Source organism: Pseudophryne corroboree, chromosome 6 (assembly GCF_028390025.1).
Source record: "Pseudophryne corroboree isolate aPseCor3 chromosome 6, aPseCor3.hap2, whole genome shotgun sequence".
Classification (NCBI taxonomy): domain Eukaryota; kingdom Metazoa; phylum Chordata; class Amphibia; order Anura; family Myobatrachidae; genus Pseudophryne; species Pseudophryne corroboree.
In genome coordinates, this window is record NC_086449.1 from 773,643,504 (window position 1) to 773,667,121 (window position 23,618).

Sequence of the window (23,618 nt, forward strand, 5' to 3'; positions counted from 1 at the left end):
CTGCTGTATTGTTAATACTGCGCCTAATAATTAGTGCCCCCCTCTCTTTTTTAACCCTTTCTGTAGTGTAGTGACTGCAGGGGAGAGCCAGGGGAGCTTCCCTCCAACGGAGCTGTGAGGGAAAATGGCGCCAGTGTGCTGAGGAGATAGGCTCCGCCCCTTTTTCGCGGACTTTTCTCCTGCTTTTTTATGGATTCTGGCAGGAGTTAAAATTCATCCATATAGCCCTGGGGGCTATATGTGATGTATTTTCGCCAGCCAAGGTGTTTTTATTGCTGCTCAGGGCGCCCCCCCCTAGCGCCCTGCACCCTCAGTGACCGAAGTGTGAAGTGTGCTGAGGAGCAATGGCGCACAGCTGCAGTGCTGTGCGCTACCTTGGTGAAGACAGGATGTCTTCTGCCGCCGATTTTCCGGACCTCTTCTGTCTTCTGGCTCTGTAAGGGGGCCGGCGGCGCGGCTCTGGGACCCATCCATGGCTGGGCCTGTGATCGTCCCTCTGGAGCTAATGTCCAGTAGCCTAAGAAGCCCAATCCACTCTGCACGCAGGTGAGTTCGCTTCTTCTCCCCTTAGTCCCTCGATGCAGTGAGCCTGTTGCCAGCAGGTCTCACTGAAAATAAAAAACCTAAACTAAAACTTTCACTAAGAAGCTCAGGAGAGCCCCTAGTGTGCACCCTTCTCGTTCGGGCACAAAGATCTAACTGAGGCTTGGAAGAGGGTCATAGGGGGAGGAGCCAGTGACGTTAGAGAAAATGGATATTATAAGGGAGGGGGGAGCTGCTAGGCTGCTGTGATCAGTAAGGGGGCGGGGGTTGAGAGGCACTATATCAGTGTCTTTAGTGTGACTCCATTATACATGATGAAAAAGAGGGACTCCTTAGTGTGCAGCACCAAAAAGGGGCATGGCCTATAAAAATGGGGCGTGGCTTCACAGGATTGCCGCAACCACGAGTCACACCCCCGTATTCCGTCACTGTGGGAACATGACCAGCGCTCTATGAGCTGCTGGCATGCCCCCAGTCCCTCTTGTCTCCCTGTGAATAGACGCTGTGCCTCCCAAAAACGGGACTATCCCGCAAAAATCGGGTTGGAAGGTATGGATTATAGTATATCAGTGCCTCCCCCTCCTCAGTGATTGTAGCAGAAACTACAATCAGTGAGGGGGGAGCACTGATATATAATCAATACAGTCACTGAATAAGTGGAGTAATAATGGGTATTATAAAAATGCTGTTATAAAATGTGGTCAGTGAGGGAGGGGGAATAATAACAAGTATTAAAGCCAATGGGCCTTGCTAAAATCAGTAAGCCTGGGTCACTCATATACAATGCAGTCAGTGAGTGAGGGTGTAATAATGGGGTACAGAGACCTGCTACATTCAGTGAGGGGAGCACTGATCTAACATGCATTAAGTGAGGGGTGTAATAATGGGAGTTAGAGGTGAGGGGACATGGTGCAATCAGTGAGGGGAAAGTAATATACTGTAATAGAATATAAGGAGTAAAAACAACAAATAATCTAAGGGGCATAAATCAGCAATGAACATTTAGTGCTATGGATTGTTTGAGGGAGCGGGCCCTAAATCGCTATCTTACTTAGGGACCCATGAGGTCTAAATCCACTTCTGCCTCCCACAATCCAAAACTGTACTGATAGGTTAATTGGCTTCTGACAAAAATTAACCCTACTCTGATTGTGTGTCTATGTGGCAGCAGTGGTGGAACTACATTTTTGGGACCCTGAAGTTTGAACTGTTATGAGGGCCCCTTGGCAACCAGCAACACTAGGGCAACATCCAACAAGGTCCAAGGGCTCTATTCATGAAGCAGTGAAAAGTGTGGAGAAGTGAGCCAGTGGAGAAGTTGCCAATGGCAACCAATCAGCATTGAAGTAACATTTATAATTTGCATACTATACAATTGTACGGAGCAGCTGATTGGTTGCCATGGGCAACTTCTCCACAGGCTCACTTCACCACTCTTTTCACTGCTTCATGAATAGAGCCCCAAGTACCTCTAACAGCACTCTCCAAGTCAGTAATCACCTCACAGAACCCCCACTTCATTAATCACCTCACATCACTCTCTTCCCCACCCCCCTCTTCAATAACCACCTCACAGAACCACTATTTCATTAATAACCTCACAGCACTCTTTCTCCCAGCCTCCCCCTCTTCAATAAACACCTGACAGCACACACCACTCAGCGCCAGCAAAATTACCTTATTAGACGCCTGCTTCTCACCTTTCATTCATCCCAGCCTCCTTCCTAGGATAGGCCCTCTCAGGCTCCGACATTCCTGGGACTGTCACACAGAGAAGTTCTGCAGGCTGTCGGGAATTCTAGTTTAAACCAGATACACGTTTCATGCTATTTACAGAGCGCAAATCACTGAGCTAGACTACAACTCCCAGCAGCTCTCATGTTACTAAGCGACACGCATCCAAGCTGTAATAGCAGCTATGCTGTACTAGAAGCCAGGATGTCATGGTGTTATTGGTGATGAGCTATAACCATACAGTGCATGAAAATAAGAGGTGGAAATCACACTTAAGAAAAAGTTCATTGATTTTGTTGAAAAATACACTCATTAATAAAAAAAAAATTACTTCAGAGCCCTTCCAAGATTAAGGGCCCTGAAGCTTAAGCTTCATTAGTTTCATAGTAGATCCGCCCCTATGTGGCAGGGAATATATGGGGCAGATGTATTAAGCCTGGAGAAGTCATAAAGCAGAAATAAGTGAAAGGTGATAACGCACCAGCCAAGCCTTACAGGTTTGAAAAATTACCGTTACGAGCTGATTGGCTGGTGCGTTATCACCTTGCACTTATCACTGCTTTATCACTTCTTCAGGCTTAATACATCTGCCCCATAGATTGCAATGACTAAATATTCTGGGGTCTATTCATGAAGCAGTGAAAAGAGTGGAGAAGTTAGCCAGTGGAAAAGTTTCCCATGGCAACCAATAAGCATTGAAGTAACATTTATAATTTGCATACTATACAATTGTACAGAGCAGCTGATTGGTTGCCATGGGCAACTTCTCCACAGGCTCACTTCTCCACTCTTTTCACTGCTTCATAAATAGACCCAAGTGTCTTTGTACCATCAAGAACCAAGTCTGGATTGAAAACATGAAAGAGATGCTCTGTAATTAGCGCAGCGCAAGATGGGGCTGATTATAAATTGCGAGCAGAGCAAATAGAAGCCAGTAACTTTGTATCTTGACAAAGCCATAAAGCACTGCAGGTGGAGCAGATTTAGATTTGGCAGGTGTGTGTCCAAATTCAAATCTAAATTGCAGTGTAAAAATGAAGCTGGCCAGTAGTTGTGGGATACGTGCAAAAGCAGACAGTATTTACTCTGCATGCAAACAAATAAATACAGTAATAAATAAAATTAAATAATAAATAAATAAATCTGCATCCCATTGCAGCATGTTTTGTCCAGGTAGGATATCCACAGGTGTTCCCATACAAAGTCTAAACTTTGTTTCATGTGCAGAACAAGCAAATAACAAGTTGTTACTGTTTAGGTCAGAGGTTCCCAAACTGTGTGCCGTGGCTCCCTGGGGTGCCTCGGGACACTTGCAGGGGTGCCCTGGGTTGGTGGTCAAGGACCAAGTCAAATTATTCATGGTCAATATAATAGGCAAAACCAGTGCTGGTGGCTGCCAGTCATAAAATATGTGGCCAAACAGAAGCAAATCTTGTCCCTCACCACACAACTGACCCTAAGGATGACATATTATAAACGCGATCTACTTAATGTAATATTTCTTTCTAAATTTATTAATAAGAAATTTTTGGCCTAGGGGTGCCGTGAAAAAAATTCTGATATTCTAGGGCGCCGTGATTCAAAAAAGTTTGGAAACCACTAGTTTAGGTGATTATGACTGTATACTAATAATAGGTATTACAACTAACTGTAGCTACAGTAATCATAGGACTATCACTGTACAGTATATCATCATCTCATCACTGGCTGTCAGTGCCCTAGTCCTGTTTAAGTAATAATGCCTAGTTGTCTCCTGCGCATTCCCACGAGTACAACAGGTGCCAAAATGTACCTACAAATGTTCTAGAGGTGGCATTTCCCAGCCTATGGAGGCTGCGATACAGCGGGAACATGAATCTGCTGTAGGGAAACGTTTACTTTGCAGCGTGGTATTTTCAGCTTGTTCCCATTTACTCTCCAATGATGTTATATTATTTATAACAACCAATATTTAAAATGTTAAAGTTAATATTGAACATTATCATATCAACACAGTCTCTGGAGTTTGTATGCAGTTTCTTGGTCTATAAGCCAATAATAATGTAACTGCTGGAGCGACAGTATGAGTAGTCACGGAGAGCTGAAAACAAAGCAATCAAAGATTCAGTGTAAGCTAATATAATAACAGTTCTATTTGTATATAGGCTTACCATACTATTCCTTTAAAGCTGGACACTAATGAGATACACAGGTTCTGTGGCTGGCTGGCCTCATACCTGCATTGCACCTGGTTTTAATTACCCACAGAAACTGTGTAATCCATGAGGGTCCGGTTTAAAGGGATGGTATGGTAAGCCTATTTATATAGCGTCACTATATATATATATATATATATATATATATATAAATCAGGATTGCCTTAACTTTTAGCAGGTGGGGAGACAGGAGTTTTCCTAAAGTCAGCAACCTCTATATAAGCACTGAGTGACTTTGCACTATAACACATCTCCCTTGCAGAACTGAATGCACTACAAGAAGAAATGAGATCTAGTGGGCTTGTCATCTTGGGATTTCCTTGCAACCAGTTTGGTCTACAAGAACCTGGGTCCAATGAAGAAATTCCCCTGGGACTGAAGTGAGTGGCGTGTAACATGATGGGAGGTCTGGTGTAATTACATAGCACATGCAATGGTAATCGTTCACATTCTGTGGGTATAGGGGGTCATTCTGACCCGATTGCACGCTGCAGTTTATCGCAGCGATCGGGTCAGAACTGCACATGCGCCAACGCCGCAGTGTGCCGGTGCACACCAGATGGCCGTAGGCTGTTGCTGAGCTACGATCGCCTCTGCCTGAGTGAGGGAGGCAGAGGCGGTCACTAGGTGGGGATGGGTGGGGGCGGAACGGTGTTTTGTGGGCGTGGCCGGACCGTGCAGGGGGGTCGGGCCGCAGGTGCCGCGTGGCGTCACACGCAGCTGCTGCGGGCCGGGGGGAGAGACGAGTAGCTCCCAGCCAGCACGCCAAAGCTGCGCTGGCCGGGAGCTACTCTTGAAGTGCAAAAGAGTCACCACTGTGCACTTCTGTGGGGGGGCACTGACATGCGGGGCGGTAGCCCTGTGCTGGGCGTCCCCCCACATGACTATTGGGCTACGACCAACTCGGAATGACCCCCATAGTACCTGTGGCTGTGCCAAGTGTATATCGGGACTGATGCACAGAACAAAATGCAGATATTTTCCTGTAAGCCGAGTTGTGCCCTATCTCTATCCTCATCATCATCATCGGTGCACATTGTACTCGCCCTATCGTTGATGTCAAGGTTCCGTCTGAAATCAAATGGAACTCTGCATGTACACAAGTCAGCCTAGCCTGCCGTTACATCATTACGCTTAGCCTACAGTATGTGCCAATTCCCTGTTGCCATCAGTTACACCCATTCAGCCACAAGTGGAGATGCCACTGAGAGTATATGATTCGGTATTGTCTGTGGCCGGCTACGGAGCGTGCGCAGTGCTAGAAACGCAAGATCTATCCACAAAAGTGGACTCTGCATCAGCTCCATAGTCTGTAACTCTACCCGCTGTTATGTCATATGTGTCAGGTTGTAGCAGTTCTATCCCTGGTAACGTACAGAATATATCAGCACCTGCATGTAAGAGTGCAGTGACAGAGGGAGATAAGGGATCCAGTCAGGAAGCCCGACACTGCCCGAAATACCGACGTGATCCTGACATGAATAGCAATGCCAGCTCCGGAATCCCAAACTAAGGACTGCCGGCACTGCACAGAAGTAAGCCGGGTGGGGGTGGAGTGAAGGTGAGGCTGCAGGGAGGGCTAGGCAAGACCAGGGAGGGCTAGGTTGCGGCAGCGTGGGAGGGAGGGTTAGGTTGAGGCAGCGTGGGAGGGAGGGTTAGGTTGAGGCAGCGTGGGAGGGAGGGTTAGGGTGAGGCAGCGTGGGAGGGAGGGTTAGGTTGAGGCAGCGTGGGAGGGAGGGTTAGGGTGAGGCAGCGTGGGAGGGTTAGAGTGAGGCATCGTGGGAGGGAGGGTTAGGGTGAGGCATCGTGGGAGGGAGGGTTAGGGTGAGGCAGCGTGGGAGGGAGGGTTAGAGTGAGGCAGCGTAGGAGGGAGGGTTAGAGTGAGGCAGCGTGGGAGGGAGGGTTAGAGTGAGGCAGCGTGGGAGGGAGGGTTAGAGTGAGGGTAGGGTTAGTGTGAGGCTATGGGGGGGTTAGTGTGAGGCTATGGGGGGGGCTTAGTAATCTACTGCGGGTAAGGAGGGTTAGGGATTACGTGTAGCATAGTTACCTACTAGGTGTCTGGTTTCTTAGAGTCGGAATGCCGCTGTCGGTAGTTTGTCTGCCACCACCCTGAGCACCGGGGTCTCGGAGATAAATATTGCATTATTTACACAACATTAATTAAGAAAAGCTCACCGCTCTTCTTATGCGTCCCATATGCCAATGACATTGTACATTAAAATGAGTGACCAGTCCTACTTATTCCCACTATAGGCAGCTGACCGCTCTGTACTACTGCTGGTCACTGGCTGTAAGCTATTACACCCTATAGAACTTCAGGCAGCTCCTAGGTCCTGATTTCCCCCTAATTCTCCTACCATTATAATGTGCTATACCACATGTTGGCAACGCTCGACACTAGACCTGCTGTGGAACTACACATCTCAGAACTCCCGGTCCCACTTGTTAGCATGCCCTAACAAATCTGTAGCAGGGCATGCTGAGATGTGTAGTTCCACAGCAGTTGGCGTGCCACACGTTGCCTAGCCCTGTGCTATGCACTGAAAGTATACACCAACAGTACTATAGAATGCTTACACAGTGTAATATGCGGGGAAGGGGGGTTTCTGGGCAACTGGAACTCCCCCTTCCCCCCTGCATTTGCCTATGTGCAGCCAGATTATGGCACAATGCTGGATGCTGGTTATGAGATGCTGGGTCAGTGATAAGATCTATTGCACAGCTATTGATAGAAAAAGTCATTCAGTCCGTACTGTCATCTGCTCGATTAAAAAGGGATTGTTTAAAATACTTTTGATTGGCTTCTGGCCCAACTGGCCAGTACAGTATATGTAACTTACCAATTAGATGGGAATTATGGATCTGAATAAAGTTTTCTATTGAATAGATCAGAAAAAGATAATGCACTTTTTTTTATTGGTTATGAATGCCAACCAGTGCTATGATATTTATTACCTGTAACTGAAACTGTGAAGTGGAATCAGACTTTTCATACACACTATACAACGTATTTTGCCTTCACGCATCATCTAGGTCAGTGGTTCTCAAACGGTCCTCAGGACCCCACACAGTGCATGTTTTGCAGGTAACCCAGCAGGTGCACAGGTGTATTAATTACTCACTGACACATTTTAAGAGGTCCACAGGTGGAGCTAATTATTTCACTTGTGATTCTGTGAGGAGACCTGCAAAACATGCACCGTGTGGGGTCCTGAGGACCGACTTTGAGAACCTGTGTGAACTAAAAAAAAAAAAATTCTGTGCGATTTAAATGCATGTCTAAGAAAGAGCCAAGTGAGTATAACCCCTTTCACATCGCACAAATAACCCGGTATCGACACGGTATATTGCCGTGTCGTAACGGGTCAGTGTGCGATGTGAAAGCGCCTTTGCCGAATTAGCGGGTCGCCTGACCCGGTAATTCAACCCTGTTAAAAAGAAGGGTTTTACAGGGTTGAATACCGGGTCAGGTGCAGTGTGAATGGGAGCCGTTTCGATGCGACACGGCTCCCATTCACAGCATAGGGAGAGGCGGCGCAGGAGATGAGCTCATCTCCCAGCGCCGCCTCCACCCACGCCCCTGCTGCGCCCCCCGCTGCTATGGCAACCGACCCGGTATATTGCCGGGTCGGAAAGCCAGCAGAGGAGAGCAAATGCCAGATCCCACCCGGTAAGGACACGTTTCTCTTACCGGGTAGGATCCGGCATTTGCGATCTGAAAGCAGCATTACTGTTGCACAATATAGGTTGGAATAGAACCGAATAAAGTTTAAAACCCCCTTCTAACTTTCCCCCAGATATGTACGTCCTGGTGGCGGCTTCACTCCAAATTTCCAACTGTTTGAAAAAGGAGACGTCAATGGGAAGAAGGAGCAGAAAGTATACACATTTTTGAAGGTATCAAAGCAAAAAGTCTTTATGGAAAATACGGTATACACACTGCCTCCTGATGCTGGTTTTATGACTCTATAAAGTGATAAAGTACAAGGACTTTGTATTAGACCGTGGGGTCTATGTACCAAGCCTTGGGAAAAGATAAAGTGGACAGAGATAAAGTACCAGTCAATCAGCTCCTAACTGTCATTTTTCAAACACAGCCTGTAACATGGCAGTTAGGAGCTGATTGGCTGGTACTTTATCTCTCTCCAAAGCTTAGTACATAGCCCCCAAATTCTTTATTATTAACCTGTCACAATCCCCAGCTGGCCCTTCATCAAATCTTGTTGGATTCCCAAAACAGGTTTTTATTATTATTACACAGTCTTAGCGGCACGCCCTTCAATTTTGTTCCTTCCTACGTCAACGGTGGCCACCATCTTTCTTCTCCATGTTTGCATATTGGGCCCGATTCAGACCTGATCGTTATTGTGCGAATTCGCAAGATGGATGATTATCGTTCAACTGCGCATGCGTACGGATCATAGTGCGCACATGCGAGGCCAAACTGCGAAAAAATCCTGCAACTTTTTTGATCGCTAGCCATACGCAAGTTGATGGACGGGAAGCCGGCGTTTGGGGGTGGTAACTGGTCGTTTTCTGGGAGTGTCAGGAAAAATGCAGGCGTGCCGAAGCGTTTTTAGGGAGGGTGTGGGACGTCAGCTCCGGCTCCGATCAGCCTGATTCTATTGCAGTGTAGGAGTAGGTCCTGGGTTACGCACAGACTGGAAAAATCATTCGATGGTGAGTGAGTTGCGAACGGATTTGCAGCTGAGCGGCGTTTGCAGGGATTTTCACACAGCGTACAGAGACTTGCACGGGGCCGGTATTCTGGGTGGCGACTATCTGATCGCAAACCTCTGTAAATTCGCAGAGGAGGGATCAGGTCTGAATCACCCCCATTGTACCCTCCTCTTAGTAGCACAGTATTTTGGCATCTGCTGTCCAGAACTTCTGCTCATTCTTTTGATCTTCTACTTTTTATTATTCAATCTGTAGTTGCAATGAAATGATTCTGCTGCTGAAAGTAAATGTATACATTCCAGTAGGACTTGGGAGTTTAACGTGATGATGTTCAGTATTTAAGGCTCAATAACATATTTTTGTCCTCAGAACTCCTGCCCACCCGTGGGTGATATTTTAGGCAGTGCACTAAATCGTCTCTTTTGGGAACCCATCAAAGTGAACGACATCAAGTGGAACTTTGAGAAGTTTCTTGTGGGACCCGATGGGCGTCCATTGAAACGTTGGCATCCCCGCACGCCGGTCACGCAAGTCAAGAGAGATGTGATTAACTACTTCAAATCACAGTCAGGACTTCAAGGGATCATCATGATGAGCAGAGACCAGAAGTAGTCTCTCGCTGATACAATCGTGCTTAACGTCACCATGCTTGTTTATATCATTTTTGTGCTTTTTTGTGCCAAGTCGAGTAGTTGGCAGGAGACTGTAGGTAGCCTGGAGATACCATCTGTGTGAAAGATAGGTCCTAAAGCACAACCAGTGTTGGACCTACCTGGAAGCCAGAATTTTGGTAGGTTGCTGTTAAGTGCATTCCGGCAACTCTACCGTTCTGGGATGGACTCTACCTACCTGGGGTCTTCTGCTTTCTGCTTGTTCTAGAGTGAAGCTTTATCTATGCCAGTACTCAATAAACACTGTCTATTTTTAAACAGCCTTCTGGGGTATTGCATATATTGGAGAAAACAAAAAAACTGAATACAGATTATTAGCTTGATACAATTTGGGTAGAGCCAACTCCTTCTGTCTCACACCCTTCTTGGATGGTCACTAGGGTGCTCTCTCTTTGGCGTCTTCTCCTTGTAAAGAGGCAACAGGAGTTCAGATTAGTTTAAAAATATTTTTTATTAACATACTGAAGAGACAGTTATGAATATTTTTTTTAATAACATTGCATATCGTACATAAGGATTTTAGGAGGTAATTGTATTCATATTTCTATTTGACTGCTAACATACGATATAGTGAATAATTAAATACACACAGTAATTTACAGAAAATACTATGGGGGGGGATTCAATTATAGTGCCAGCTATCGGGATTAATTGAATTACCCCCGGAGATCACTTAGCCGCGGTAATTTACCTCAGCTAATTGAATTCCCCCCTATGTGCTCACACGTTCAATTGGAAGGTACATTTTATTTTACATTCAATACAGGCATCTGAAGTAAACGGCAGTATTATGAAAGCAGAACATGGTACATATTAAGCTGGGGGAGGGTGTTTCGCTCTGAATTACGTCATCCTGGCCCCGATACCGCTACACAACGCTCCGATTACTGGCATTGTGAAGCAGGGAGTAGCCACCATGACACAATTGAGTTCGAAACGAGTCATTGGTCATCCAAAACCCAGCAATTTCGCTCCATAAGACTTGCCACCTCTTCCAGACGGCCTGGAGCATCACCCGATCATTGGAACCTTCCCGGCCATTCTGGAAGAGTAGGGAAGTATACCCAAAGCATCAATTATATTTGTAATTCTCCAACATACGTATTTCCATACATAAATGCTTGTTGTGTAATATGGGATAATGTATCCCCTAAATTATAAAGATATTATAATTCACTGAGAAATTTGGTGACCACAAAGCCACGGGCTAAACGTTTTAATGCACGTAACAGATCTCCAGGGTGACATGTAATATCTGTAATAGGTTGCAGCAGAGATCACATTACCCCAGACAATGTAGGGGAACTCTTTTGTAGCACCTCTATTGAGTGAGGAACTGCAGAGAGATGATGAGTATCCGTGGTCAGCCGGCTTTCCAGCTGCGGCCCTTGTTGAAGGTTACGCCGCAGCTACCACACATCGCTCAAGCCTGACCGATATTTTAATTTCCAGATTATTTTTAAGTCAAAAGCCAGAATAGAAACCGATTATAATGTCTGCGCATCCTCTTAATATGAACGTAAAAAAAAGAAAATGGACCAATCCCTTCGCTGTTTTTTTAATTAGCTGTGACATCATACAAAATGTAAAGTTTCAAAAATAAAAACATATTGATATAATAATTCATAAAAGAATAAAACAAAGACAATCTGCTATCACGCTACAATTGCACTGGTGATGACGACAGTCACAACATAAAGCACAATTAAGAAACTGATGACCTGTGACTCATTTATAGTACACCCAGATCCGCCATGAAGCTTGTCCAAAGCCCAGGTTTCTCGGTAGGACAATTCCCTATTCCCATCTACATCACGCACCATCTATCACTGCTTCTGCCTTAACAGATCAAACATATCTACCTTCTTTTACCGAGATCCAAATGTGGAACCAAAGCCAACCAAGCTACCAATAGGGACCAACGCTGCCCTGTCTTCTCCCATTCCCGGCTTCCTACACCACTTACCATTTCATTTCAAGTTTTAAAAATCCAAACCAGTTCCCATAATGCTTCCTCTCCCCTGTTCTACTCTCCAGGTATCTTTCTGTAATGTAGAGTGGGGTGTGACTGACGTTCATTGGCTTGCAACACTTACCGATTCTTCTTATGGCTACGTGCTCTGGTCTCAAGTTGCTATTACAGACTGTTTCCTTCCATTGGATCAACAAGACATTTATAGCCTACAACACCCATAAACCTCCAGCTCAGGAATTTCTACTACATGTTCCCAGTTTATTAAAAGATGAATGACAACCTTTCACCCTCTGTTCTTCATTTACAAACACTTTAGGAAAGATAAAAACTCTTCCTAAGGAAGAACACTACAGAAATGCCTAGTAGTAATATAGACTGTGTATAGTTAGGGTCGAGGCCATTGGCTTTGGCTCTTCCCTAGTGAACGAAGAGGCTCTATTCTCATGAATATTTATTCAGTGCACACAATGGTTTCTTATCAAAACAGAGGGTTAATTAAATGTTTTTTTAAATTGGCGCCTTGGTCTTAATAAGTTACACCTTACAGAGAGGAATCAGTAGCAGGAAAAAATAAGTGATAATGCCACTGTATAGGTCATTGGTACGGCCCCATCTGGAATACTGTGTCCAGTTCTGGAGACCATATCTCCAGAAGGATATAAATACATTAGAGAGTGTACAAAGAAGGGCAACTAAAATGGTACATGGCCTACATCACAAAACTTACCCGGAAAGGCTAAAAGATCTTAACATGTATAGTATGGAGGAGAGAAGGGAAAGGGGGGGACATGATAGAAACTTTCAAATATATCAAGGGTCTTAACAAAGTTCAGGAGGGAAACATTCTTCAAAGAAAGAGAAGTATTAGAACTCGAGGGCATACACTGAGACTGGAGGGGGGGAGGTTCAGGGGAAATTTAAGGAAAAATTACTTCACAGAAAGGGTAGTGGATAAGTGGAATAGCCCCCCATCAGAGGTGGTAGAGGCTAAGACTGTAGAACAATTTAAACATGCTTGCGATAGGCATATGAATAGCCTTACAAAGAATTAAGGTTCAAACAGGGTTGAGATTGCCTAAAGCACAGGTTCTCAAACTCGGTCCTCAGGACCCCACACAGTGCATGTTTTGCAGGTCTCCTCACAGAATCGCAAGTGAAATAATTAGCTTCACCTGTGGACCTTTTAAAATGTGTCAGTGAGTAATTAATACACCTGTGCACCTGCTGGGTTACCTGCAAAACATGCACTGTGTGGGGTCCTGAGGACCGAGTTAGAGAACCTATGGCCTAAAGGATAAAAAAAAGGGGCAGACTAGATGGGCCAAGTGGTTCTTATCTGCCATCAAATTCTATGTTTCTATGTCTTCCCATCTCCAAATGCAATTATGAAGGCATCTGATGGGGCATTGTGGAATTATCTATTTATTTTTAAATTCTGTGGTTTGTTTTATTTTCTAATCCGATGGAAACAAAGCATGCATAATTAAAAAAGTAACATCTGAAATAATAAATCTTACAAACAGTAATTAAAACAAACAGATTTATTTGTATGATCTTCAAACCACCCTGGGCGATTTGCAATGTCCTGCATCATACGTGCACCAGCGAGGTAGCCATTTTTCTATTTCCCCTGTGCCACAAACCTCATTGCAGTTCCAAGGCCGCGCTGTTGGGCCTATGTATGTATGTCAATTTTGTGGGGGGGACGGTGAGTCAGATTTTTTTTTTATTTTTTATACATTTTCGGAGTTCTTTCTTTGTACTGCTGGAAACATCAGAGTTATTCCCCTAGCCTCTGCATGTTAAATAAGTGCAAAGTGGCGATCAATATGGAGGATGTATGAGTAGCTTAAGACAATCATCTCTACAGTAAAAAGCCAACAGAAAGAGATTTTTGTCCTATGTACAGAAAAGGGATGTGACATTATTAATGCTACTACTGAGCAAGTGCAAAGGAAAGGTGAAGGAGAGTCACATCAGTATGGCTACGCACACATCAATGACAACAAAACTGGTTTTAAAGTTACCATACCACATCCCATGACATTTTATATGTTCATTGTATATTAGTACGGCTTAGCTATAAAGTGTACATAGGGGGTCATTCCGAGTTGTTCGCTCGCTACCAGTTTTTAGCAGCCGTACAAACACTATGCTGCCTCCCACTGGGAGTGTATTTTAGCTTAGCAGAAGTGCGAACGAAAAGATCGCAGAGCGGCTACAAAATAATTTTGTGCAGTTTCAGAGTAGCTTCAGACCTAGTCAGCGCTTGCGATCACTTCACACTATTCAGTTCCTGTTTTGACATCACAAACACGCCCTGCGTTCGCCCAGACACACCTGCGTTTTTTCGAACACTCCCTGTCAATCACTCTGCGGCCAGCAGTGCGCCTGAAAAGCTTCACTAGTCCTTGTGTGAAACGACATAGTTCGTTGTAATAGTACGACGCGCGTGCGCATTGCGCCGCATATGCAGAAGTGCCGATTTTTTGCCTGATCACTGCGCAGCGACCGAAATCTGCTAGCGAACTCGAAATGACCCCCATAGGCTCTTTCACAATACGGAATTCTACACATCAAATTAGAGAATTCGGATGACTGTATTTAACTTAAAATCATATTTAATAAAACTGAATGATCAATCTATTGCCATGTGAGGAGGGTCACGCTAACACCTAACAACATGTAAGGTTAGATGCTAGTCTCCGTATTGTGTCCTGCATAGTACCAAGCCACCCTAACGCACTCTGTCCTCGTCTGGTCATGCCTGACCAGCCTTCCCTCTTCTTGCAGACTTTGAAGGAGATCAGCTGTCGCTGGCTCATGAACCATGTGACTGGATAGAACCACACCACACCCAGAAAGCTGTAAGTATGGTCAGAAAGAGATTAGGAAATGTTGCTGCCTCCATTGCTTCCACTCAGGTTGGCCTTTGTGGGTTCTGGGCCCCTCTCTTATGTCCATCTAAAAAGAAAGATGAACATGTAAATTTAGTGTAGGTAATCAGACGTAAATAACTATTTATATCAATGTTTTGTTTGTTTATTTTACTTGGTAATAGAAATAGAATAACCACTGATGCATGACATCTGGTTAATCATCTGATTAACCACTTAATTGACGACTTTTTTCCCCAAAAACCGCTCCGAAATTGTCGGGGGGTTTTATGCGTGAATTAGGTGAAGAACAGGAATTTAACCCTATCTAAAATGATTTTAGTTAAAAAAAGAAAAAATATATATATTGTTTTTTATTTTTATTTTTTTTAACACCGAAACATCGATCGAGACCATTGCGGCTTTCATTTTGAAAGCTGGGATACCCTCCAGGTACATAAGGGGGGCTTGTGGGGGGGGGGGGGTTATTTACACAGGGGGGATCCTGCCGTGCTGACCGATCAGCAGTGATCGGCAGCACGGCAATCGGTAGGGGAGAGTGCTGGGAGGCAGAGGGACCTTCCAGTCCCTCTGACAGCAGCAGCGGAAGGAAGTTTCCCTTCCCTGCCGCTGCTAACACTCTCTATCTGACTGGTCGCATCCTGTGTGACCAGGTCAGATAAAGCACTTGCAGGCATGGTCGCATCTGATGCGACCATGCCAGGCAAGTGGTTAACGCAAGATCATGTATTATAAAACATCACCAAAGACATCAACCAATGCACAGAACATTCCAACTGTAATGACAAACGCTAAAACAATCTGCAACCAATGAAACCATTAGAACGCTCACAGGCCATAAATCAACCTGTAGCCAATCAGAGCATTCAAAGAGCCAGAAAATATGCTCTATCATTAACATTAATTTATTAACAATCATTTATATAGCACCTACATGCTACGCAGCGCTTAAGCCGCATACAAACATGTTCGATTTGAACTACCGATATGGACTATATAGTCCATTTCGGTAGAAAACATAGTGCATATCGCACCGTGTATATACAGCTTGCAATGCTGATGCGCACTCCCACGAAAAAATAGACTGTGCTGGCAGGTCAATTTTGACTAGCAAGTGTACAATCTAGTTTCTAGTATAGTCAAAAGTGTATATAATCAAAATAGTACATAGCCAAAATGGCACCATGTGTATAGTCAATCTCTGTGGTGCTGAGCTCCGGGGAGTTCAAGGGAAATCACAAAGTCAAAATCGGCCTTTAGGCAGAATCACACCATGTGTAAGCACCTTTACAGAGAGAACATTTAATTGTTCACATCTTTTCTGGTGCTAGTGGAGCTTACAATCTATACTACCTATTATACAGGATTGTATTATTTTTTTATGGAGGGGTTGGGGGGGCTTGGACTGTACACCCTAATTCTAAACATAATGGGGTATATTTACTAAGCTCCCGATTTTGACCGACATGGTGTTTTTTCTTCAAAGTGTCATCTCGGGAATTTACTAAACTCAAATCACGGCAGTGATGAGGGCATTCGTGTTTTTTTGGAACTCATAGAAAAAAATTACGAATGAATACACCATCGGTCAAATACGCCTGTTATTTGCTAGAACTCGGTAATTTACTAAAAAGTGTAATTCACAAACACTACCGGCAATAGCCAAACACTGCCGTGAAAAAATACAAATCGTAAAAAAATGCTAAAATAAAACAGACCTGCTTTTTTTTTTACCGTGTTCTGATAGGCATGCACGGATCCATGAGATCCGTGCATGTTTATCAGTGGGAAGGGGTGGGAAAGTGTTAAATTTGCTGGAAAAAAATGCGTGGGGTCCCCCCTCCTAAGCAAAACCAGCCTCGGGCTCTTTGAGCCGGTCCTGGTTGAAAAAATATGGGGGGAATAATTACAGGGGTTCCCCCATATTTAATCAACCAGCACCGGGCTCTGCGCCTGGTCCTGGTTCCAAAAATACGGGGGACAAAAAGCGTAGGGGTCCCCCGTATTTTTGAAACCAGCACCGGGCTCCACTAGCCAGGTACATAATGCCACAGCCGGGGGACACTTTTATATTGGTCCCTGCGGCCTACCAGCTTGCGGGGGAGGCTTGCTGGGACTTGTAGTACTGCTACTAAAAACAATATTCACATTTTTACAAAAAGGCTAACAGCCCCCCATCCGCCGCCCTTGGATGGGGGGGGACAGCCTCGGGCTTCACCCCTGGCCCTTGGGTGGCTGGAGGGGGGGGAACCCTTGATTTAAGGGGTTCCCACTCCTCCAGGGTACCCCGGCCAGGGGTGACTAGTTGGGTATGTAATGCCAGGGCCGCAGGGACCAATATAAAAGTGTCCCCCGGCTGTGGCATTATGTACCTGGCTAGTGGAGCCCGATTCTGGTTTCAAAAATACGGGGGACCCCTACGCTTTTTGTCCCCCGTATTTTTGGAACCAGGACCAGGCGCAGAGCCCGGTGCTGGTTGATTAAATATGGGGGAACCCCTGTCATTTTTCCCCCCATATTTTTTCAACCAGGACCGGCTCAAAGAGCCCGAGGCTGGTTTTGCTTAGGAGGGGGGACCCCACGCATTTTTTATTTTTATTTTTAACAATGTTCTTTTTTTTTACGAAAGGTGCACAATGAAGCCCAGCACGGATCTCACAGATCCGGCCGAGATTCATTGTGTTAATGTCGGCAGTGTTTTACAATTCACTCCCGTAAAACACTGCCAAAAAATACGAATGACATCGACATCGGAAAATTCGAAAATGCAGAATCCGACAGCTTAGTAAATTAGTCGTAATTAATTCAAAAAGTTGCAATTTTACACTTTCGATGTAATTCGTGTTTGAACTTTAACCTCATTTGGAAAAATACGAATTTTAGTAAATATACCCCAATGAGAGGTGCTGCTATGCTGAGACTTGTAGTTCCACTTAGAAAAAAACAGAATGCAGGTGCACATTCTAAGTACTAAACACTACTAATCAGAATAATTACAATAAACTCTGAGTAAAAAACTGAGGTGCTTAGACTAATTTTGGACAAAAATATGGGCCCACCAACCGCATGCAGGCGGTTATCCCGGATCCCATGTGTTATCGCCCAAAAACAGGAGTTTTTCGGCAGAAAAAAAAATGGACTTTAATAGGATAATAGGATTTTAATTACCTACCGGTAAATCCTTTTCTCGTAGTCCATAGGGGATACTGGGAATCCATTTAGTACCATGGGGTATAGACGGGTCCACTAGGAGCCATGGGCACTTTAAGAAACTGATAGTGTGCGCAGGCTCCTCCCTATATGCCCCTCCTACTAGACTCAGTCTAGGAAACTGCGCCTGAGGAGACGGACATGCTTTGAGAGAAGGATATAAAAGGATAGTGGTGAGATTCCGAACCAGCACACACAAAACAAGAGGAAAGCCATGCTAACCAAACTTGAAACATGAACAGCAACAGCTGAACAAACCAGAATACTTAACCAAGTAACAGCAGGAAGCACTGGGCGGGTACCCAGTATCCCCTACGGACTACGAGAAAAGGATTTACCGGTAGGTAATTAAAATCCTATTTTCTCTTATGTCCTAGTGGATACTGGGAATCCATTTAGTACCATGGGAAAGTACCAAAGCTCCCAAACCAGGTGGGAGAGTGTTGAGGTTCCTGCAGAACTGACTGACCAAACTAAAGGTCCTTAGAGGCCAAAGTATCGAACTTGTAAAACTTAGCAAACGTGTTCGAACCTGACCAAGTAGCTGCTCGGCAGAGCTGTAAAGCTGAGACACCCGGGGCAGCCGCCCAAGAAGAACCCACTGACCTAGTAGAGTGGGCCTGTACAGATTTTGGAACTAGCAAGTCCTCCGTGGAATAAGCATGCTGGATAGTGAGCCTGATCCAGCGTGCAATTGACTGCTTTGAAGCAGGACACCCAATTTTATTGGGATCATAGAGAACGAACAGCGTGTCCGATTTCCTGTGATGAGCTGTTCGCTTTACACAACATCCAAAGACTTTGAAGCCCTCACAACATCCAAAGACTTTGAAGTAGCAGAGGAGTCCGTAACAACTGGAACCACAATAGGTTGGTTGATGTGAAACGCAGACACCACCTTGGAAGAAATTGCTGACGAGTTCTGAGTTCTTGTGAGACAACGCCCCTAACTCCGACACACGTCTTGCCGAAGCCAAGTCCAACAGTGTGACGGTTTTCCACGTAAGGTATTTTACGTCAACCTCATGTAACGGTTCAAACCAGTCTGATTGGAGGAACTGCAACACCAAATTGAGATCCCAAGGTGTCGTGGGAGGTACACAGGGAGGTTGGATGTGCAGAACCCCTTTCAAGAACGTCTGGACCTCAGGGAGAGAAGCCAATTGTTTCTGAAAGAAAATAGACAAGGCCGAAATCCTGACTTTTATGGAGCATAGACGTAGGCCCACATCCACAGCTGATTGCAGAAAAAGCAGGAAACATCCCAGATGAAATTCCACCGCAGAATATTATCCCTCATTACGAGTTGATCGCTCGCTAGCTGCTTTTAGCAGCCGTGCAAACGCTAAGCCGCCGCCCTCTGGGAATGTATCTTAGCTTAGCAGAAGTGCGAACGAAAGGTTAGCAGAACAGTGCTGAAATTTTTTCAAGCAGTTTCAGAGTAGCTGCAGACCTACTCCTACCTTGCGATCACTTCAGTCTGTTTAGTTCCTGTTTTGACGTCACAAACGCGCCCTGCGTCCGGCCAGCCACTCCCCCGTTTCCCCAGGCACACCTGCGTTTTTATCTGACACGCCTGAGTTTTATAGCACACTCCCGGAAAAACGGTCAGTTACCGCCCAGAAACGCCCCATTCCTGTCAATCACTCACCGATCAGCAGAGCGACTGAAAAGAGTCGCGCGTGCGCACTGCGGCCCATACGCATGCACAAAAATGCTGATTTTTAGCCTGATCACTGCGCTGCGAACAACGGCAGCTAGCGATCAACTCGGAATGACCTCCATTGTCTGCTCTCACACCAAGAGACGTATTTCTTCCAAATACGGTGGTAATGTTTACACGTTATCCCCTTCCTGGCTTGGATCATACTCAGGATGACCTTGTCAGGAATCACTCTCCTGGCTAGAATCAGCCGCTCAACTTCCATGCAGTTAAACGTAGCCGCGGTAAGTCTTTATAGACGAACGGGCCCTGTTGCAGAAGATCCTCGCAAAGAGGTAAAGGCCACGGATCTTCGAGGAGCATCTCCAGAAGATCCGCATACCAGACCCTGCTTGGCCAATCCGGAGCAATGAGTATTGCTTGAACCTTTTCCCTTTTTATTCTTTTTAGAATTCTTGGGATCAGAGGAAGTGGAGGAAACACGTACACCATCTGGTAGACCCATGGAGTCGTCAGAGCGTCCACCGCCACTGCCTGTGGGTCCCTCGACCTGGAACAATACCACTTGAGCTTCTTGTTGAGTCGAGAGGCCATTATGTCGATTTGTGGATATCCCCACCGACATGTAAACCACCTGAACACCTCCGGGTGAAGGCCCCACTCCCCCGGGTGCAAGTCGTGTCTGCTGAGGAAGTCTGCTTCCCAGTTGTCTTCTCCCGGAATGAAGGCCGCCGACAACGCCACGGCGTGTTTTTCTGCCCAGAGGAGAATTCTTGACACCTCTGACATTGCAGCTCTGCTTTTCGTTCCGCCCTGTCGGTTTATGTACGTCACTGCCGTCACATTGTCCAAGTGGACCTGAATGGCCTGATTACGAAGAAAAGATGAGGCCTGCAGAAGGGCATTGTATATAGCCCTGAGTTCCAGGATGTCGATTGGAAGGACGACTTCCTGACTTGACCATCTTCCCTGAAACTGCACCCCCTGGGTGACTGCTCCCCAACCTCTGAGGCTTGTGTCTGTGGTTAACAAAATCCAATTCTGAATCCCGAACCTTCGACCCTCGATGACGTGAGAAGTCTGTAGCCACCACAAAAGGGAGATCCTGGCTTTTGGCGACAGACGGATCCTTTGGTGCATGTGAAGATGCGACTCGGACCATTTGTCCAACAGATCGAGCTGGAAGGGCCTTACATGAAACCTTCCATACTGAAGCGCCTCGTAAGAGTCCACCAATTTCCCCAGAAGGCGAATGCACAGATACACTGAAATCCAGGATGGCTTCAGGACAGCCCGAACCATCGACTGGATTACTATTGCCTTTTCCAATGGAAGGAACATCTTCTGAGACTCTGTGTCCAGTATCATTCCCAGGAAAGGAAGCCTCCGTGTTGGGTCTAGGTGAGAATTTGGCAGGTTCAGAATCCACCGGTGATTCAGGAGTAGTCTGGTTGATAGGCCAATACTGTCCAACAACCGCTCCCTGGATGGTGCCTTTATCAGAAGATTGTCCAGGAACAGAGTTATGCTCACTACCTGTTTGTGGAGTAGAAACTTCATCTCTGCCATCACCTTGGTGAACACCCTCGGTGCCGTGAAGAGACCAAATGGCAGGGCCTGGAACTGGTAGCGACAGTCTTGCAGTGCAAACCGTAGATAAGCCTGATGAGGAGGCCAGATCGGAATGTGAAGGTACACATCCTTGCTATCCAGAGACACTGGATCAACGACTTGAGGTTCAGAATCGGTCTTACCGAACCGTCTGGTTTCGGTACTACAATCAAGGTGGAATAGTACCCCTTGTTTCGCAGGTGGGGTGGAACTGGAACATTGACCTGAGTCTGTACGAGTTTGGGAATGGCTTCCTGTAAGGTTATACTTGCCTCTTGTGAAACTGGTAAGCCTGATTTAAAGAATCTGTGAGGTGGAAGCTCCTGGAACTCCAGTATGTAGCCCTGGGATATAAGAGCTATGACCCAGGGATCCTGGCACGATACCGTCCAGGAGTGACTGAAGAATTTTAGCCAGGCTCCCACCTGACAGTCTTTCAGGCGTCGCTGTCCACCGTCATGCAGAAGGCTTTGAGGAAGCAGATCCGGAGCTCTGTTCCTGTGAACCGGCAGTTCCTGGAAAAGATGATAACCGTTTAGGGATTTGAATTTTTTTTATCAGTATTAACCCATGGTTCTTCAAACAGGGTATTTAGTTCCTTTAAAGCAGGAAAAGTGGCTGAGGATTTCTTCTTTACATTAAAATAAGATTCCTCACTCTCCTCTGTCACTTTATCAGGGAGATGCAGAACCTCTCTGATAGCCTCTATTTCCTGTGACAGAGTACCCTCCCCCACCTCTGAGTCCACCTCACCCTCCTCCATGTCTCCCCCTTTTTCCCTTATCATCAGAGTCAGACTGCAGGACATGGGCCAAAGTGCATTTTTGCGGACAAATGGCGAGGGACTGAGACGCCGGCTTGGGTACGGAGTCCTTTTTCATCAACTCATCCATAGACTGCCTTAAGTATTGCGTCTCTTTCTCATTTCGAGATAACAGTACAAATGGAGGAAATCATACCCCTAATGGAGTCCAGCCATGCTGGTTCTGCCCCACTAGCCTGGGAATGGACACTACACTGAGTATACACTAGTGAACCCCCTGGGGAAGAGGAACACTGTGCCTTACATGAAATACACTCTTTGTCTGACATACTGTATAGTGACAGCACACACACACAGGAAAAGGTAAAATGCGCAATTAACCCACAAATAGCCCTTCCAGGGAGACACAGAGAGAATATGGAGCCAGCACTCGGCGCCCTTATCGCTAATGCCAAGCTTAGCCTTGTCGCAGTCTAAGTACCTAGATTAGGGATTTAGTACATTAATAATCGCTCCCCCCCTACTATGAGCCCCTGGTACCGCTGGGGTAATCTGGAGTCTCTCCGGAGGAGCTGCGTGTCCCTGTCAGTCAGCGTCTGTGTCAGCTGCAGAGGGAAAATGGCGCTGGTGAGCTGCTGGATTCGCTCATAGTGAAGCCCCGCCCCTTCAATGGCACACGGTCTTCCCGCTCTTCTTTATACTGGCTGTATGTATCTATGTGCATAAAATGGAGACGGACTCCTTTTATGGCTTTGTTGCCAGACTGGGTACTGTGTCCGCTGTTCAGCGTCTGTGTCTGTATACAGGCGGGAGACGCAGTCCGCCCCGGTTAGAAGCCGTGCGTCCCCGTACCCTCATTCCGCCATAATGGCCGGCAAACCGCTAACCGGGACGCCGGCTTAGTACTCACCACTCTTCATTCTTCTGGCTCTGTTAGGGGTGGCGGCGTGCTGCGGGAATGTACGCTCGCTGTGGTGGGGCTTGCGAATAGTTCCCTCAGGAGCTCAGAGTCCTGTCAGTGGGGAACGGGACCATTAACCCTTTGGGAGGTTGGGCCGTTCCCCCCCTAAGTCCCATGAAGCCGGCAGGCTGGTGCCATCCAGTCCTGCCTGAAAATAACAAATTCAGAAAATGCAGAAAACTTTTCAGGAGCTTCCAGAGACGTGACCGGCTCCTCCGGGCACATTTTCTAAACTGAGTCTGGTAGGAGGGGCATAGAGGGAGGAGCCAGGGTACACTATCAATTCCTTAAAGTGCCCATGGCTCCTAGTGGACCCGTCTATACCCCATGGTACTAAATGGATTCCCAGTATTCCTTAGGACGTAAGAGAAAGCCTGATACTCACCAACGGGCTAAAATCGCGATATTAGCCTATTTATTTTGGGCTGAAAAATTAACAGGCATAATAAAACAGGATACCGGTATTGGAATGTGCGCCTGCATTTTCTCTTATTTTCTATTACATGGGCAAAAGTTTCTCAGAAACCAATGAACTTACTAGTATGACTTTGGAGAGTGGGAGGAAACACATAGGAAACACAAGCAAATGCGGGTAGGACATAGAAACTATACACAGAAAGGTTGGAGCCAAACCCATGCTCCCAGCACTGTGAGGCAGAACTGGTAGCCACTGTGTTACAGAGTTGCCCAATTGCCGGTGTGTAGAGGTTTAGGA

The 23,618-nt window shown here is 46.0% G+C and overlaps 2 protein-coding genes across 4 annotated transcripts in view; one reads left to right on the plus strand and one right to left on the minus strand.

Moving 5' to 3' along the window:
- Nucleotides 1–10,085, plus strand: part of GPX3 (glutathione peroxidase 3) — a 48,444-nt gene extending 38,359 nt beyond the window's left edge. Inside the window, exons 3-5 of the mRNA XM_063928682.1 lie at nt 4,735–4,852; nt 8,270–8,369; nt 9,522–10,085. Of these exons, the coding sequence (XP_063784752.1) occupies nt 4,735–4,852; nt 8,270–8,369; nt 9,522–9,764 (461 nt within the window). The 3' untranslated portion in view covers nt 9,765–10,085. The remainder of the gene's footprint in view (nt 1–4,734; nt 4,853–8,269; nt 8,370–9,521) is intronic.
- A 3,239-nt stretch (nt 10,086–13,324) lies between these two features.
- Nucleotides 13,325–23,618, minus strand: part of TNIP1 (TNFAIP3 interacting protein 1) — a 141,908-nt gene continuing 131,614 nt past the window's right edge. For all 3 annotated transcript variants that reach the window (XM_063928680.1, XM_063928681.1, XM_063928679.1), the window contains one exon: nt 13,325–14,762. In XM_063928680.1, the coding sequence (XP_063784750.1) occupies nt 14,719–14,762 (44 nt within the window). In that variant the 3' untranslated portion in view covers nt 13,325–14,718. The remainder of the gene's footprint in view (nt 14,763–23,618) is intronic.